Source organism: Gymnoscopelus microlampas (genome assembly GCF_963454915.1).
Source record: "Gymnoscopelus microlampas genome assembly, chromosome: 10".
Classification (NCBI taxonomy): domain Eukaryota; kingdom Metazoa; phylum Chordata; class Actinopteri; order Myctophiformes; family Myctophidae; genus Gymnoscopelus; species Gymnoscopelus microlampas.
In genome coordinates this window covers 10,162,493-10,181,270 of record NC_139947.1, presented here as the reverse complement: position 1 = coordinate 10,181,270, position 18,778 = coordinate 10,162,493, and the positions used below count along the sequence as shown (strand labels likewise).

The window sequence follows — 18,778 nt, the reverse complement described above, 5'->3', positions numbered from 1 at the left end:
CTTTATTTAATGCCCTTATTAAAATCCCCCTTTTAAACTTTCTCTTAGTTATTTTTTTACCTTCTTTTTTATGGAACCATTTGGACCCCGTGTTCATTTAACTGTTGCTCAGATCTGCTATTCTTGGTCTGCTTTTTTTTTAGCTAAATCTAAAATGAACTATTTTTTAAACATTTCTGCTATAATGACACACAGGGCTCTATTTTGCTCGCCGTCTTATGCCTTATGACTAAGATTTATTACTTAGGCTTTAAAAATAAATAAATTATCCCACGATGTTTGTAACCCATTTTTTCACACAGAATTGCCTAAGCTTGTAATCCTACAATCACTACTCTCCCTCTGCCAACCTAGGGAGAGCCCTGAACTGAGCTCATGCTTCCTTCAATGCATGAGGAGTTAGCAAGCTGCTTTTTTTTTATACCACGATTTTGTAACCCTTTTTCACCCGGTGCCAATTATTTAAGTGATCCTGGGTGCTACACTCCCCTCACCAGCCTAGGGAGCCCAGGGCCGAGTTCATGCCTCCTTCAATGCATGAGAGCCAACTGACCTTCTTGTCACCTGACAGGGGAGAGTTTCCCCGGTAGGACGTAGCGCGTGGAAGGAACACGTTATTCCAACCAGTTCCCTTCCCTTCCATCAGGCGCCCCGGCTGACCAGGGGGAGGCAGAATAGAGACCAGGATGTACAGCATGTTTTTTTTGTGAGGGTGCCTACTCTACAGGACACAGGGAGAACATGCAAACTCCACACAGAAAGGCCCTTTCGCCAACCCCACCTAGGGTATGGACACTGATGATGCGGAGGAGATAACACGCCCACAGCGTCCCCGGCGGGAATTGAATGCAGGACCTTCTAGCTGTGAGGCAACAGCGATACCAACTGCGCCACAGTGCCCCTTGGCTTTTTTCATTTTTTAGAAAGCATTTTAATGTAGTGAAAAGAATTGCCGATCTACATGCTCACAACGTGCCGCTGTAGATTGGTTCTTTCACTATTTAAAAAATGATTTTAAAAATAATACTGTACTAATCTTATTAGGCATATTTTCTTATTTTACAGCATGAGTCACCGCACAAAAATAGGGCCCATATAGTTTGCATAATTGCCTCTATACTGATATTATTGCATCAGTAATAAACCAGGAGGTTTATGGATGCGGCGAGAGAGGACACGACTGAAGTGACCGAGGAAAATGCGGAGAACAGAAGCAGATGGAAACAAACAAACGATCCACAATGGTGATCCCGAAATTCCCCTAATTTCCAAAATTAGCCGAAAGAAGAATAAAATGTCTCATACAGTATATCAATCAGCAGTTTTTTCTTTTCAAATAATTGCAGTGGAGTAAAAGTACAATATTTGCCTCTGAGATGTAGTGGAGTAGAAGTAAAAGTATAGACAATTGGAAATACTCCAGTAAAGTAAAAGTACCTCAAAATAGTACTTAAGTACAGTACTTGAGTAAATGTACTTAGTTACTTTACACCACTGTCAATCAGATGTATATCGATCGCTCTGGCTCTAGCACACATACACGGACACGGACACACACACACACACACACACACACACACACACACACACACACACACACACACACACACACACACACACACACACACACACACACACACACACACACACACACACAGCTAGTTACCATAAACAAGTGTGGCTACATGCCCATGTCTGGGCAGTAACACAGCACTATGGCAACCTCAGTGCAATGCTAGACGCTGGAACATTGAAAGCCTATAAAACATGACCAGAGATAAAAGCAGCAGCAGCTTTACAACACAACACACAGGGAGGGGTGACATACTGTAGTTAAAAACCAACAGGCTTGGTTGAATGTCTCTAAACCACACTGGTTTCCCCCAAACAATGGGTCTCTGGACCCATTTTTGGGTCACTCGCCCACTTTTAAGGGTCATGGGTAAATATTCCTATATTTACGTTTCCTATAAATATTTGTTTTCATTATTATTTCAAAATATTTTCAAAAATACAAAAACGAATTATTAATCTGAAACAAATCCATGAATTAAAAAAATCTTTAAAAAACTTAAAATAGCAGATCTAAAAGCTTACAACGTGTCACGATGCGACGTGTTGTGAACTGGTAGATTGGCTATTTTCACTAGTAAATAGGGCTTAAGTGGTTAATTCACTACTTTTGCATCACAAGCTGAAACAGTTTGGGAAACACTGGAACAGTTGGGTAAGAAAAAACTAAACACAAAACAATCTATTATACATAAGAGGTTACAAATTAATTGTGCCAATTCTATTAAACTTTCATCATAAATGGGCTCTCTAATTGAATCTGCTGGAGTCATTAATAAATCAGGATGGGAAAAGAACAATGTCTTCAAAGTCAAATGCCGCTTCTTACTCTGTAACTAAGTACATTTACTCGAGAACTGCACTTCAGTGCAACTTCTAGGTAGTTCTTTACTTGAGTGTTAACATTTCTCAATAATTTATACTTCCACTCAACACGATATCGACAACGATATTTTGATGATAATACTTTCGCACTTTGACTTAGACACAGTACAATTTTTAATAAAGGACTCTTACTTAACAAACTACTTCTACACTGCGGTATTGTTGTTACTTCTACTTGAGCCTTTCTTCCACCCCTTGCTGCCTCTTCTTACCACCCAACAGAGTTAATGAGTCACCCACATTAACAAGGGTAATTCCGTAGTTAGCGTCCTAGACTCAAAACAAAGTCCTCACATCACACATGCAGAACATCCAGGGCACTGCCCCGCCTAGAGCAGTGGTTCTCAACCTTTTCAGGCCGTAACCCCTCCAAAATCATCATAGTTGAACTGCTGAGGCCCCCCAAAATAATCATATTTGAACTAGGTGGGGATTCCCAAATAGCCGATCTACAAGCTCACATCGCCTGTAATATAGTTTGTCGATTACTTTTGAATGGTCTTATTTGTATGTATTCATTTCATTTTCGAGGTATTAAAAATGTCTTAAAAAGGTAATTAAATTGTCACTTTTAGAAATGTGCAGACACCCTGTAATACACTTATACTGTATGTTGGTTTGTTTACTGTTGAGTGAGAAAACAATGTTGCACATTAAGCAAATAATCTAGGGACCCCCTGGCCTAGAGATGCAAAGCACTGAATAGCAGCAGAAACAGCAGCAGTCTAGCAGCAGCATAGTCTTGTGTATAAGTCCTTCCTTTGTGTGTGTCTACAGGCCTATATGCCACCGCCCCACCTGAGGGCTTTTACCCAAATCAGGATTCAAATCCTCCCAGGGAAAAGGCAGCCAGCATGGCCCATTGTTATACTGAAATGGCAGCTTTGCGGGAAGTGGCTTGCAAAAACAAATGGGCATACAATTGAACAGGCGGAAGGTGTGCACACACGCGCGTTTGTATTAACTATACGTACATTGTACTATACTTGTGAGGACATTTTCATGAATCAGGCATCACCCTAACCCCTAAAACCAACCTCTAAATGCCTGACCTAACCTTATAACCTGAATAGTTTCCTAGTTGTAAGCCTATAACTGTAAATATATATTTTTGTTTTAATTCCCATTATTTATTTTGTAGACCACAATTTCCTCACTATGTCCATTTCTCAAATTTGACTACAATATAAATGTATATACAGTACTGTACAATATACATGTGGGGAGATATTTGGTCCTCACAAGTATAGTAATACACGTGCGCGCACACACACACACACACACACACACACACACACACACACACACACACACACACACACACACACACACACACACACACACACACACACACACACACACACACACACACACACACACACACACACACACACTAGATGTGTCAGGGGAAATGTAAAAAATCGCTCTGGGAAAAACAGATTTATTTTGGAAGCAGTCGGACAGGAAAAGGAGTGCCCAGCATCATCACCGAGGGAAGAGAATGAACAGAGACAGACATTGCAGGCTGCATGGCTGCTCCTCAGACACTGCTGCCGCTCTGAAGCCTCAATTCATGCTGCGTCGCGCGTGCCGATAGCGGCCGAGAATAGCAGACCTACAAGCTCACAAAGCTTGAGCGTGTAGGTCTCTGCTATACTCTTGGCACGCGACACCATTACATCGCGTTAACGGAGCATAAATGAGGCTTAACTCATTAACGGATACACAAGTCAGCAGCCCATCCCAAACCTCCATCCCAAATTCCTGACTGGTTACAAAGCCGTGGTTATCAATTTGAGGTCCAGTCCAGGTCCCCAGCAAAATGAGGAACAGTTTAAGACCGGGAACGCATCTGTGTCATTTTAAGATTTCTTTAGCTATTCAAAAATAGCAGATATACAAGCTCATAGTGCCGCGCTACGAGCTTGTAGATCTGCTAATCGTGACTATTTGTGCAAATCTTTGAATGTATATATTTTTAAAGCGAACATTTGCAACTCAAAATATTTGCTTCTGGGGGTCCCTGGAACAAAATATTTTGAGATGGGGGGTCCGCGTCCAAATACATATCATTTTGGGGGTCCTTGACATGAAAAAGTTTGATAACCACTGATATAGCAATTAGCAACATATGTTTTTTTCAAAAAACTGTTAGGATTTAGAAGACATTTTGTAGAATCGGCCTCAGGTCAATGGGTTAACCAGTATATTTTATACAATTTTTGAAAAATCATGAATCATCACTACAAAAATCTTGTATGGGGGTTTCCCCTGGCACACAAATAATACATATCGATTTGGGGGTTCCTTGACATGAAAACGTTTGAGAACCACAGAACTTAACTCATCACCACTGAAGTGATGACGGAGACACGAGTCAGCATCACACCGCAAAAACCCTGTTGGACCGTCAACAAAGCCATCTCTCTGCCTCGCCAGGCATTGTGTACAGACACAGGAGTCGTCGAAAAAAACATCCAAGACAGACCACAATTATTGCTACATGTTGACATATTTACAGAAAGCTTTTAACACCTCACTCCTGCACAGGCAAATATCTTGAGGTATTGCTTTTCTTCTTTTTCTTTTTTTACTGCTGTGCTTTGGTTTTTGGTTTAAATCACTGCTGATGAATGTAAAATAATAACAGTCTTTATTAACTTATGTCCCAGAGGGATATTCCATTTCACAAGTCTGTTCAACAACAAAAACACAACACAACAAAATGCAACACAACATAAAGACAATACATTGTAATACAGTACCCAGAGAGAGTACACAAACAACATATCAGCCTGCCTGGCTGATTGTTAGCGCTTACAATGGCTGAGTGGCCAAAACAAACCTTTTTCCATCTCAAAGTTCTATATCTCTGTCCAGATTGTGAAGTGATGATTGAGGGGATGATCAGTGTCATTTACCATTGTGAGTGCTAAGCGTGTGATGGCTTTATCATGAAGCTGTCTATAACCCTAAAACATGAAGGAAGTACACACCCGCGCGCACATCTAGAAGGATATACAGCAGTGAATCTCAAACTTTTGGATTTCAAGGACCGCCCCATTTTTTAATGCATCAATTAGGCCACGGTCGAACCCCCCATTTGATGCCATGTTTTCCATGTCCGGGACCCCCAATCTGCACTGTAAAGATCCTCAGTGTTAATTTAACTCAAATTAAAGGAGAATTCCGGTCATTTTAAGTGTTATGTTTGATGTGTGTCAAATCACTTACCAACGTAGAAATGAAAATCGCGTTACTCGACAGATCCCCCTATCGACCCCCACCGTTGGCATAATAGGAGTCGCCAAGATAGCAGCAATTCGCCTATTTTAACAAATGCAAAGTCTGTTTTTTTGCTTCTAGTACTCATTGTTGAGTCCCATGATAATGTAACAGGCGCTAAAACTCCCGACAAGCTAACGGCTAATAACAGAACGAGCTAATGCTGGTTGCTGGTTTCTCTCCCGACCTGGCAACCTGGGGCTGCCATGCAGAGAGATAAGCAGCCCCAGCGTTAGCTCGTTCTGTTATTAGCCGTTAGCTTGTCGGGAGTTTTAGCGCCTGTTACGTTATCATGGGACTCCACAATGAGTACTAGGAGAAAAAAACAGACTTTACATTTGTTAAAATAGGCGAATTGCTGCTATCCTGGCGACTCCTATTGTGCCAAAGGTGGGGGTCGATAGGGGGATCTGTCGAGTAACGCGATTTTCATTTCTACGTTGGTAAGTGATTTGACACACATCAAACATAACACTTAAAATGACCGGAATTCTCCTTTAAGTACAAATGGAACCAAATGGACCTGGTTCAGTGGAAGTGGAAGATAAAAGCCATAATGTAGTTCCTGTTTGGGGAAATAGTGACATGTACTTACTGGCGCGTGCGTGTGTGCGTGTGCACGCGCGTGTGTGTGTGCGTGTGTGTGTGTGACGGAGATACAGTACAATACAGGGCAGCTGTAAATGTGGAGTTTGGCACAAGCCTTAGAGTGCACCGGTCAATTATAAATGAATAAGTAAGCACAAAAGTCAGTGGCCTACTTCCTGCTTTTGCAACTATGCTGAAAAAAACTACTGTATAATGTGGAGGAACACATTTCAATGGAAATGTCGGCCTGAGAGAGTCCTGTTCTAAATCCAAACTAAGCTCTGTGTAGCAGGTAAACAAAATGCCTTGTATGTGAAAAAAATAACAATCATGCTTAGTTAAAGAAAGAATTCTGGATACCATAGTATTATAGCACTGTGTCATACAATATTTGATGATACACAGTGTCATCTGTCAGGTTAATCCTCCCTTTTCTTTTTTACTGAAAATGGCTAGAAACAGTTATAGGTGTAGCTTGTGGGCACAAGTGGCACATTTGCTCAGCAGCTTTAGTTCTTACATTGGCCTGTGTTTTTAAATGATCTCTAAAGCCAGATTTATACTGAACTGTATGACAGTGGCGTGTGCACCAAAAATAGCAGATCTACAAGCTCACAACACGTCACAAACACGACGCGTTGTGAGCTTGTAGATCTGCCATGTTTGGTGCTCGACTCCACCACGTAACAGAAAGTAAATTAGGCATACCGTGTTGAACATGACAGAGCATGACATTTGACACATTCTTTTTTTTACTAGTGGACCATTGCGTCTTGTGTGTCGAAAAGACCCCAAGCAATGTACTACTACAGTATCGGGCAAAAGAGGGAATTCCAGCAATTACAATAGCTTCCCAATAATCTTTTAAGCCAATGCGATAAAACTATGGCTTTCCCTTCCTGCAAATCCACATTAGTAGTGCGGAGGCACGAGGCAGCGAACGAGTGTAGGCTTCCCCCACCGACACACAAAATCTACCATACAATATGTATTCTAGTGACACATACAGTATACAGAACACACACACACACACACGGGCGGATGAGCCTCCTCTCCAGAGACAAAGGGAAGCACCTGGCTTCTCGTCTCCACATATTCTCCCCGGGTGCGGAGGTGTGTGTCTGTGTATCTGAGCGCGTTTGCGTTCCTATAAATAGAGGCTCTGCTGTGTGCCTTCACTGTATAGAGCCATTGCCACTCCGGAGGGATCCCCCTCATGTTTTAATTAAATAAACTGCTGCAATCAGGCCCCAGCTGTGGCCCTGCTGCATCGGCCAGCCCTGTAATGCCATCCTGCTCGGGGGCCAATAGGAGAATGTGAGCTCATATGGGCGCTTAATGTATATGTATGTGTACACATGTGTGAAAGAAGAGAGCATACGAGAAAGACACAGGATCTTTATACCGAGCTACCGTTGCCCACATGTGTACATAGGACTATTTCTAACAGCAAATGAACATTCTTGTGGTTTTTGAAGATCGTTTATATTCCTACGTTGCAATGCAACATACTGTAGTTCTGTTTATACTTGTAAACAACAAGTGCAAACATATGTTTCTCTCATGCCCAATAAAGCTGAATTGAAACAGAGAGAGAGAGAGAGAGAGACAGACAGAGACAGAGAGAGAGAGAGAGAGAGAGAGAGAGAGAGAGAGATGAAAACGATACAGAGAGAGAGTGAAAGAGAAAGGAGATGGAGAGCTAGCAGGGGCTTGCTGCATTGAAACAACAAACCCCACAGGGCCTTCATGGGAAGTCCTGCTCAGGTGGCTGCGAATGGCTTCCCCCGATGTGCAATGCAGCATGAGGAATCTAACTCATGATGTGTTCATCCTCCTCTGCATCCCCCCCCTCCCCCCCTCCGCTGCTCTGTGCACACCTTTTTTGGATTTCCTCTCCAATCGGTCGCCCCCCCTTCTCTTCTCCCCTCTTTCATTCTGAATTATAGCTCTTACCTCCCCTCCATAAGCCTGCTTTATACGTAGTTGCAGGCAGGTGTCGGAAATGCTGGGTATAGCAGATCTACAAGCTTACAATGACAGAAAATAGCCGGTGTGAGCTTGTAGATTGGCTATTTTCGGCGTGCAGACACCCCGCCCGCAACTATGCATAACCCCAGGCTTGCCTTTATCTATTCAGTGCTGCTGGCCGCTCCCACCACACACACACACACACACACACACACACACACAAAGATACATTAAGCATCTTCTTTCCTGACCTCCTCCCTCCCCTTAAGCCCTTCCCCCCACTCTCCCTTTACCTTTAGCCCCTTATCTCGCTCCTCCACCTCCTATAGCAGCTCACAGCTCACTGACTGACCCCCACCGCCAGAGCTACAACCAAGACCACCTCACCACCCCTTAAAAAGGGGCCCCCAAGCAGTGTTGCCATGGCCACTTAGTACAAACGACTTTGGGGCTTGTTTTTTTCTGTTAAGTCACTTGTAAATATTGGGTTTCTGTTTTTTGGGCTTTACTGTCTAATGTTTTTGGTTCTCAAACGATTTCATGTCAAGGACCCCCACATTAATATGCATTTGGCTCTACAGGACCCCATCTAAAAATATTTCCAATTTTGTCAAATATTTTTGAAAATAGCAGATCTACAAGCTCAAAACGCATCACAACGCGTCACATTGTGAGCTTGTAGATCGAGCTACTTTCAAATAGCCGATGGGTTCAAGTGGTAAACTTGCCTCTTTTGGGCCTTGTTTTCGTAGACCCTGGACGCTTGTTTTCTCTCGCAATTTCTGGCAACACTGCCCCGCTAAGTGCGGAGGAAGTAAGGCTTATAAACTCCCAGCTTTTAGCAACACAAAGCGGCAGAAGCCAGCAGCCCTTTGCTCCCGGGGTTGCCATCTATAATTAATGTACTGGTTGCTACTGGTTCCTTGTTGTAGGAACAGGCCCCCAGTAAAGCCATGTGGTGGTTGGTTATTAAAGACCTACAATCATGTCCCAAGAGGATATAGCTTTTGGCAGAGCAACCACCAGCTTGCCATCAGGAAACAGAGCGCATCAATAATTGAGCTTGGAAAAGAGGGAAGAAAAAAATAATAAGAGGGCCACGTGAACAAAAGCCAATCATTATTTTTGAGGCAGCTAGTGTACTGTACTTGATTGTTCAAAAGATTTATTCACTCCGCATTAGGGCGGTAATCACTGCTGCTCGCACCTATTGGGACCTACGCAGGCTATTCCCGTCAATTTCACTGTCCTTCGTGTAGGAATTGATTCAATTATCGATTACGTTGGTCGGTGCAGGTTTGAAAAAAGAAAAGAAAAAAAAAAAAAAGCGAGTGGATCAATATCCATTTGGGTAAGACGGATCAGCTTTCCCCTTGTGATGTTTTAGAAAGTCTACACATGCGTGTCTTAAGGTACATAAGAGTGATACACGCTTCGTCTCATTGCAGTGCAGTCTATTTCCTGACAGCCTTGTTTCAGGACATACAATCAATGCTTTCCTGTTGTTTTTGGGAACCACATTTCCAAAGGCAATTCCAAAACTAGCAACACAACAAGACCTGAAGCCGATTCTACATGTCTCCTAAATCCCAACAGTTTTCTGAAAAACGTATGTTTCTATATCAGTGGTGCTCAATCTTTTTCATGTCAAGGACCCCCAAAATTATATGTATGTGGCCGCGGACCCCCATCAAAATATTTTGTTCCGGGGGTCCCAGAAGCAAAGATTTGATTTGAAATGTTCGCTTTAAAAATATATATATTCAAAGATTTGCACACATTTTCACAAATTTTCAAAAATAGCAGATCTACATGCTATGAGCTTGTATATCTGCTATTTTTGAATAGCCCAAAGTGTAAAATAATGCTTTTTAGCGCAAATCTAAAAATGACACAGTTCCAGGTCTTAATGGTTTAAAAGCACTGTTTCTCAACATCGGGTCCAGGGACCATCAAGGGTCCAACTAGAGACCCTTACGGCCGGGTCTGAAACTCTGAGAGTGTACAATACGTACACGGGATTGTATTAAATGGGGTTCCGTGGTGGCCTCAAACTGGGACCTCTGCAATGAAAAAGGATCACTGGCTTTAGGCATAGTGTTAAGAAGATTACCCAAACTCTAAGTTTAGTATTATTGTTTATGTTTATTCCTCTAAAATGGACCCTTTGTTTCCACTTCAATGTGTGCTGAGTGCACAGCAGTTAATTGGCCAACTAGTTGCACCTGCTGTTGATTTGATGATTTGCAATCCCATGCACCTTTAAAAGCAAGTGTTTGGCCAGTGTGTCAGGTCTGGTACAGAGAGCAGCAGCAGAGGCTTCAGTGTGTGCGTCCATTCTAAGTGAGTTTGTTTTTGAGTTTGGATATGTTTTTGATGTGCAGTATAATGAAATTATGTTTGTTACTTTGAATACATGTGGGTAACTTCTCTCCTTGTTCTGTATTTTGTTTTGATATAAAGAAAACCACACACAATTAAACTGCAAATGCTGTAACCCCCTGCACAGTGGGAAAAATTAAAACCACGAAAGACAGAAGCGCGTTGTCATTTACGCACCACGGTGATCACACCTACCAACCAACAAATTCTACTATTGAACATTTTTTACACATAGGCTTAACCTAAACTAACCTTACCTAAGCTAACCTTAACCTAACCCTAACCTAACCCTAACCTAATCCTAACCTAACCGTCCACATTGCTCAGTAAACTAAGCTGCAAACAGGATATCCATCTGAGAGTGTCTCAAGGGCCACATCCTGCTTAGAAGGACTCTAAAGTAAATAGGAAAAGGTTCCTAGTCGCAACTTCCTAAAACCTTCACCTAGGGGAAGTGTTACCTGCACCTCCTAGTTGCATCATACTGGTGAGCAGCATCCACTCATTTAACTATTGTGGTATCGTGGGCTTCGGGGGCTGGGCTTAAACCACCTAGCCCCTCCTTGTTGTAGAAGGTGAGCTTTGTATAAATAATGTGCTTTGTATGTGACTGGGCGCGCTGCTGATCGGAACCCACATGGCAGACGTCCCGGTCAGGCTGAAATAAAAGATGCCCTGACCTAAATCCTTGGACTCTGGACTTCTTTCAACTTTAAGCTTTCTTCAGGAAACCGGTATTAAATGCCCGCTCTTGTGATCAAAAATATACAACACTATTAATGCCACGTCCATGCTGTCTAATCTGTCCAGATTAGATTCTGCTAACAGCAGAATCTTTCAGCAGCACCACTGACCTAAACAAGTAGTGTTGTTGTTAGTAGGAATAAAACGGAAGCACCCGGGAGGAAGTGGGGAAAGAAAGGGGTGGAGCCAAACTGAGTTCCTGTTCTAACAAAAAATGGAGGTGGTGCCCCCAGAGGGGGATACCTATTGGGTTCCCAGATTGATGCTGTCAAAAGCAGACTAAAGGCAACCCTTAGCCCAGTGTTGCACATACTTTTTTTTTTCATTCCAAGGACCCCCACAGTTTGACATACATGGACCCCCCATTTTTATTTCCGGGACTTCAATCGACCCTGTAACATCCTCAGTGTGTATTTAACTCTGAGAGTATACAAATGCAACCAACTGGGTCCAATGTGGAATCCTGGTTGGCAGTGGTGTAAAGTAACTAAGTACATTAACTTAAGTACTGTACTTAAGTACAATTTTGAGGTATTTGTACTTTACTTGAGTGTTTGCAATTTGCAATACTTTTACTTCTACTCCACTACATCTCGGATCCAAATATTGTACTTTTACTCCACAACAATTATTTGAAAACTTTAGTTACTCGTTACTTTCCAGATATAAATTATTACATTATAAAACAACATACATTAACCACTTTAGCCCTATTTTATATCTAGGCTATTTGAAAATAGCAGAGATACAAGAAGCGATACGTTGTGAGCTTGTAGATCTGCCATTTTCAAACATTTTAGTACTTTTACTTTTGGTACTTTAAGTACATTTTGATGCCAATACTTTTTAACTTTTACTCAAGTAATTGTTTTATTCTGGACTTGTAACGGAGTATTTCTATATTGCAGTATTGGTATTTTACTTAAGTAAAGAATGTGTGTACTTTTTCCACCACTGCTGGTTGGCTTCCGGATAAAACATTGATAACGTGTAACACCCAAGATTTGAACCCAGGTCCCCCACGTGGAACTCCAAAATCTTAACCACTAGCCTAAAGGGGAATTCCCTCTTTCAGCCTGGGGAGACACTAGGCTTATGGTCATCAGGCAGAGGCTCTGAGGCTGAGCCACTACTGCTACAAACGCTTATATTGTTGCTTAGCTGTTGAAAACTTCAAAACCATGGAACAATTTCAATCACAAACTAGTTACGTTGAAGTTCAAACAGAAAACTATTGACACACACTACACACACACATACCTGGAACAAACCCCCAAGGACAAAGTCGGATAAAATCCCACCCACCTTTACAATGAATCCTAGACAACGAGATAAGCTCTGACCATAAAGTGGCAGAGGTTCGGCCATCACATGGGGCAATAATGATGGGAGATTAGCCAACAGCGATGGCCCTGCATATCTAAAAAAGGAGGCAATATAGGATGAATGGACCATGCCCTTTAGTTAGTAAAAGACCTGCCTCAATGTGTGTGTGTGTGTGTGTGTGTGTGTGTGTGTGTGTGTGTGTGTGTGTGTGTGTGTGTGTGTGTGTGTGTGTGTGTGTGTGTGTGTGTGTGTGTGTGTGTGTGTGTGAGTCTATTGAAACCACAAAACTAACTAACTAACTAACTAACTAAATATCACACACACCCACGGCACACACTCATGGGGGGAGAGAGAGACACACACACAGGGGGGAGAGAGACAGAGTGCCAAGGGAGATGAATCAGCAATTCAATTATTAGGAGTGATTCAGTTAGTATACATCATGGAATAATACAGGAGGAAACGCATGTGATATTGGGTGTGATGTGATGTGTTGCAATGACATTTAAAGAATTCAAGAGGCCTCACACAGTCATCAAATACCAGATATCCTATTCTGATGCACTGAACACTAGCTCACCTAATAGGCTATATCATTCATCATCTATTCGGAATGTTGGTTATAGAAAGAAATTACTTGGTTTATACAATACTTCGAATAGAATGTTTTCAACCTAAAAAAAAAGACATGAATCTTAAATCCATCCATGGCAGCCAGGTGCGTTTGTTCTGGGTTCTGGGGGCTACTTTTTGTGACAAGACTGATTATACTCCATCGCAACCAGGGATGAAGGGAGGGAGGGAGGGAGGGTGACTGTCGCTGCTTTGCCAAAAAAATAAGATAATACGATCTACAAGCTGAAAAAGAACATAGTCTAGCGACCCCGCAAATTCGCAAAACACCCGTCCATAACTTACTCCTCTAAAACAGTGGTTCTCAACCAGGGGAGGGGGGGGGGGGGGGTACCAGGGGGTCCCCAGCGAAATTAGTTAACATAGCGTCACAATCATTTTAACCACTTAGCTGAGCCTGTAGATCTGCTATTTTTTTTTAATCTTGAAAATGTGTGCATAGCTTTGAATATAAATATTTTTTAAAGCGAACATTTTTTTAAACTGAAATCTTTGCTTCCGGGGGTCCCTGGCACAAAGCATTTTCAGATGGGGGTCCGCGGGCCAAATGTATATCTATTTAGGGGTCCCTGGCATGTAAAGGTTGAAAAACACTGCTCTAAAACGATATAGGTCTCTTGGCGTGGCGTTGCTTGTTACCTGCCCGTCTGACGAGCCGGGAGACCGGGGTTCGATTCCGGCTCGGGGTGTGTGAAATCCTACATTATCCCACTTCTGACACCAATATCTACGCAGCAATGCAATGCGTTGGTAGCTTGTAGATCTGATTTTTTTGTAGTTTTGGAGGTGGGGAGGCTGTAAGATGCGGTGATTGAGAGACAAGAGTCATCAGAAAAAAAGAGGCGCATGGTGGCTGACTGACTGTCAAACACTCCCCGTTCTGTTCTGCCTGTCACACATGAGCAAACAACACACTATGGTATACTGTAGCCTCACCCCTATACTCCTCTCCAATCACACCATATAACAAGATTACCTTTTTTTCCATCCGTTTCCCCCCCCAACAAGATCATATAAAACATATAAATCGTAAGGATCAACTTACCGATACCGGGGGCTGAGTAGATGAAATACAACGCGGAGGTTGACAGCGAGAAGAGGAATAAAAGCCCCAGGAATGACCTTCTCCGAAAACGCAAATGTCTCGGCATTATACAAGCTAAATAAGCAACAAAACCCACACACTAGGGATCGATCAGGATCAGGGCCAACACAACCCGGTGTTCTATGTACAGTGGGGGGGGGGGGGGGGGGGGATTTAAAAAAATACACAAACACAAAAATCCGGTTCCGATTATCCTTTTGTTTTAGTCCAAAAGAAAGAGATTTTAGTCCAGATGCATGCGGGCAAGGCAGGGGAAGGATCTCGGTCGGTCTCTCCCCCGGAATGGAGCGCTGTATGCGGCAGTGAGGGAGTCAGGGTTGCTTCGGTTGGTAGAGAGACCACGAGAGAGAAAGGGAGAGAGAGAGGGAGAGGGAGAGCTCCAATAAATAAATCAATCAATCAGAAATGTGTTCAGATGGATCGATGATCATGTGTTCCTCCTCCAGGAGATTAGGTTCTTCAGCATCGGATGAGGAGGAGGAGGAGAATATAAGGTCCAACATCGGGAGATTATCTTCCTGCTTTTAACAATATATAGAACTGCTGCGGATGATGAAGATGATGATGGTGCAGTTGAAACTGGCGTGGTTGGTGATCAGTGGAGGCTCATCATACCGCTCCCGTGTATGTGTGTTCGTGTGTGTGTGTGGGTGCCTACACACAGCCCTCCCTAGTATGAATGGAGCCGACTGCGAGCAAGAGCAGAGCGCTGCGAAAATGAGCTGCTCTGCTGCACCTACCTCAAAGTGGGCGTTCAGGAAAAGTAGCTTTTTACACACAGACACCAGAGAGCGTCACGCGTGTGTGTGTGTGTGTGTGTGTGTGTGTGTGTGTGTGTGTGTGTGTGCGTGCGTGCGTGCGTGTGAATGTGCGTGCGTGCGTGCGTGCATGCACGCATGCACTCACTGTGTAGATACAGTCTCTATCTATGCCTCTATGGCTAGTTATTTTCTTTTGCTAATTATTCTGTTAATTGCTTTTTTTTATTAATTGAATAATCAAGAAGCAAGTTTTATTAAAGAAAATACATTTTGTAAAGCCTATATCAACAAAGCGATTAACCACTTAAGCGTTACTTTTATACTTCGTCGCATAGTGACATTTATTATTGGTTGTGAAAAATAATATCAATAATTTAATAAAATAATCTATTATTAACATATTCAAATTATGGGCATTATAGGCAAAAAGTAAAACATAGAATGTCAATAGTGAAAATAGAAGATCGTTATTTTCACTATTGACTTTTTTGTATTAATAATAATTTTTACTTTTTGCCTATTATGACATGCCCAAAATAGGAATAGGTTAATAACAGATTATTTTATTGAATTATTGATATTTTCCATAATCTATTTAAATTGATTAGTTCGATTATAACTGCTGCATCCTTAAACTCTAAATATAATCCAGTCTTTGAGGCTTGGCCAGTGGCCAAACTGATTGTTGAATAATCATGTTGATAATAACTCAACAATATAGAGCCTTGTCATTGGAATGGCGTTGCTAGGGAACACTACAGTTTGGGTCCAATTTTTTTTCTTTTTTTCCCCTCCTTCCTCCTTCCTCCTTCCCCCTTCTTATTATATTCATAAACACTGTAACAGGAAATAAACAAGGACCCATTTGGTAACCTGAATGCTCACACATGTTTTTGTGTTTATGTAAGGGATTCTCAAACTTTTTCATGATAATGACTCATTATCGTGAAACAGTTTGGGAACCCCTGACATAAACATAAAGAATGTGTGATGGGTCTGCAGCCAAACTCATTTTGGTGGTCCTCATTATTAATTAGGACCCCCAAAATGATATGTGTTTGGCTCATTATTAATGAGGACCCCCAAAATGATATGTGTTTGGCTGTAGACCCCCATCTGAAAATGTTTTGTGTCAGGGACCTCCAGAAAGAGAAGATTTGAGTTCGCTTTAAAAATGTTATTGCGATTTATCAGAAATAGCAGATCTACAAGCTCACAGGGTGTCACTTTGTCCGGACCCCACTTTTGAGAACCATTGGTTTATGTTGACAAGTGTGAAAATATCTATACTTTTAAGTAAAAGCAATTAAAGCTATAGCTAAGTAATAACTGGACAATTAAGCCATGAACAAATATCCAAGACATTTGCTTTACATTTGAATGTTGGTGCTATACATTGACTATATAAAGAGCACCATTAAAACATAAATAGATTTCAAAGTGGCAGTAGTGGTTCTCATTTTTTCTCAAACTTTTTCATACAAGGACCCCCAAAGGAATATGTATTTGGCCACGGCGCGGACCCCCATCTGCAAATATATTGTGCCAGCTGGGACCCCCCCATACAAGAATTTGTGTTAAAATGTTTATCCCACATTTTTTTCAAGACACAATTATTTCAAATAGCATATCTACAAGCCCACAGCATGCCTTTGTGCCATGTTGTGAGCTTGTAGATCTGCTATCTTCAAAAAAAGCCACCTGTAATTCTATAGCCTAGGCCTATTAGCCTAGAGTTAAAATGGTTAAACTGATTTGTTATGCTACTATTAACACATTTTGCTTGGGACCCCCAATTGAACCCCCTCAAGGACACCTGGGGCTTGGGGGTCCCCGGACTGGCGGACCCCACACTTTAAGAACCGGTCCATGTGTTGTTCTCTGTAAGCTGGTTCATCAAATGTGTGTGTGTGCGTGCGTGCGCGCGCGCAAGCGCGTGTGTGTGTGTGTGTGTGTGTTTGTGTCTGACTGTGTCACACCCTTTCATTAACGTGTGCTAGTGCAGACCGGGGGATCGACACGCCTACTCAGCCCAGGAACTACAAAAACCAAGAAGCCACATTTCTAAAACTTGCTCGGTTGGTTGACAAGCGCTCATGGGAAATGAAGTACGCAACAATAATGTCAGGCCGTCAATATTACATGTTGCACCACTATAAACTAAAACAGAGTACATTAAGACAATACAATTACTCGTTCTGTAGATATTTTGTAAATGAAAACATGTAAAACGCGTCCTTTCATTACAAGATATATAGTTTATGGTAAACAAAGAACTACAACTCCCATGCGGGACTTTACCAGGAACAAGGAAGTGTGAACGTGTAGCAAGCAGTCAACACATAACATGGCAGAGTCGACATGGAGCTGTTGTTAGTGTCATTTGTTTAATGTGTACTGTGTGTATATGTGTGTGTAAGGATGAAAGGTGAATGTGTTGTGTTGTTATTTTTGTTGTTGACACCGAGCCCGTGTGTCCAGGAGGGACATGGAGGTGTGGATGATAAGATAGTTCCTCCCGTTGATGATAATAGCCAGCAAACATTAACACATGATGATGTGAAGGACCTGCAGAAAGATGGACAGTCTGTCAGGTTTGGTGGCTTTTTTTTTATTACATTAAAAGTGATAATTATTACATAATCATTTCACCTGCCAGCTAGCCACGAAGCCCTCAGTGGAGGTGTCTTGTCTTGCTAAAAGACCCTGTAACAGTGGTGGTAAAAGTACTCACACTTTTTTACTTTAAGTAAAAGTAGCAATACTGTTATGTAGAAATACTCTGGTAAAAGTCTGGAATTCAAAATGTAAAAGTATTGGTATCAATATAATATTGTATATACCGACGGCTATTAAAATGGGCTGAAGTGGTTAATGTCTGTTATGTAATTATATAATACGCAAAATCTACAAAGTAACTAATAACTATATTTTTCAAATAATTGTAGTGGATTAAAAGTACAATATTTGCCTCTGAGATGTAGTGGAGTAGAAGTAAAAGTACTGAAAATTTGAAATACTCCGGTAAAGTAAAAAATACCTCAAGAGTACAGTACTTGAGTACATGTACTTAGTTAATTTACACCTTAGATAATTGCACCTGCCAGCTGCCATGAAGCCCTCCTCCTGTACACTGTCTCGCTTGTTAAAACCTAACCATTTATAAGACCATTTATAAGACCTGAGGCCGAGTCTACAAATGCTTTCTAAATCAATAGTTCTCACACTTTCAAGATTTTTCTAAAATGGCAGATGTGCAAGCTGGGCTTGTAGATCTGCTATTTTTGAATAGCCAACGAACAGATCTAAAATAACGGGTGCTTTCCCTGTTTAAAGGTGCTGTAGTAGTGATTATATATATTTGTTAAAATAAGTTTGAAAGAATAATTTCCCTCGATACCAGCAGTTTATCAGCCACTGGAGGAGGATCACATGGTGGTGTTTACCTGCAGAAGCACACAACATGGGCCTTTCGCTGTATTTTAGTGTTTGTTTTGGTAGACAAACAGTGTAAACATCAAAACAC

General features: G+C 41.8%; 2 protein-coding genes across 2 annotated transcripts in view; one reads left to right on the top strand and one right to left on the bottom strand.

Annotated features, from left to right (window-relative positions):
• The window catches only part of b4galt5 (UDP-Gal:betaGlcNAc beta 1,4- galactosyltransferase, polypeptide 5), a 91,164-nt gene extending 75,976 nt beyond the window's left edge, over nt 1–15,188 (bottom strand). Inside the window, exon 1 of the mRNA XM_084068955.1 lies at nt 14,432–15,188. Coding sequence (XP_083925081.1) covers nt 14,432–14,537 — 106 coding nt within the window. The 5' untranslated portion in view covers nt 14,538–15,188. The remainder of the gene's footprint in view (nt 1–14,431) is intronic.
• Nucleotides 15,189–17,597: 2,409 nt separating this feature from the next.
• slc9a8 (solute carrier family 9 member 8) overlaps nt 17,598–18,778 on the top strand; it is an 88,091-nt gene continuing 86,910 nt past the window's right edge. Inside the window, exon 1 of the mRNA XM_084069900.1 lies at nt 17,598–17,846. Within this exon, the coding sequence (XP_083926026.1) occupies nt 17,674–17,846 (173 nt within the window). The 5' untranslated portion in view covers nt 17,598–17,673. The remainder of the gene's footprint in view (nt 17,847–18,778) is intronic.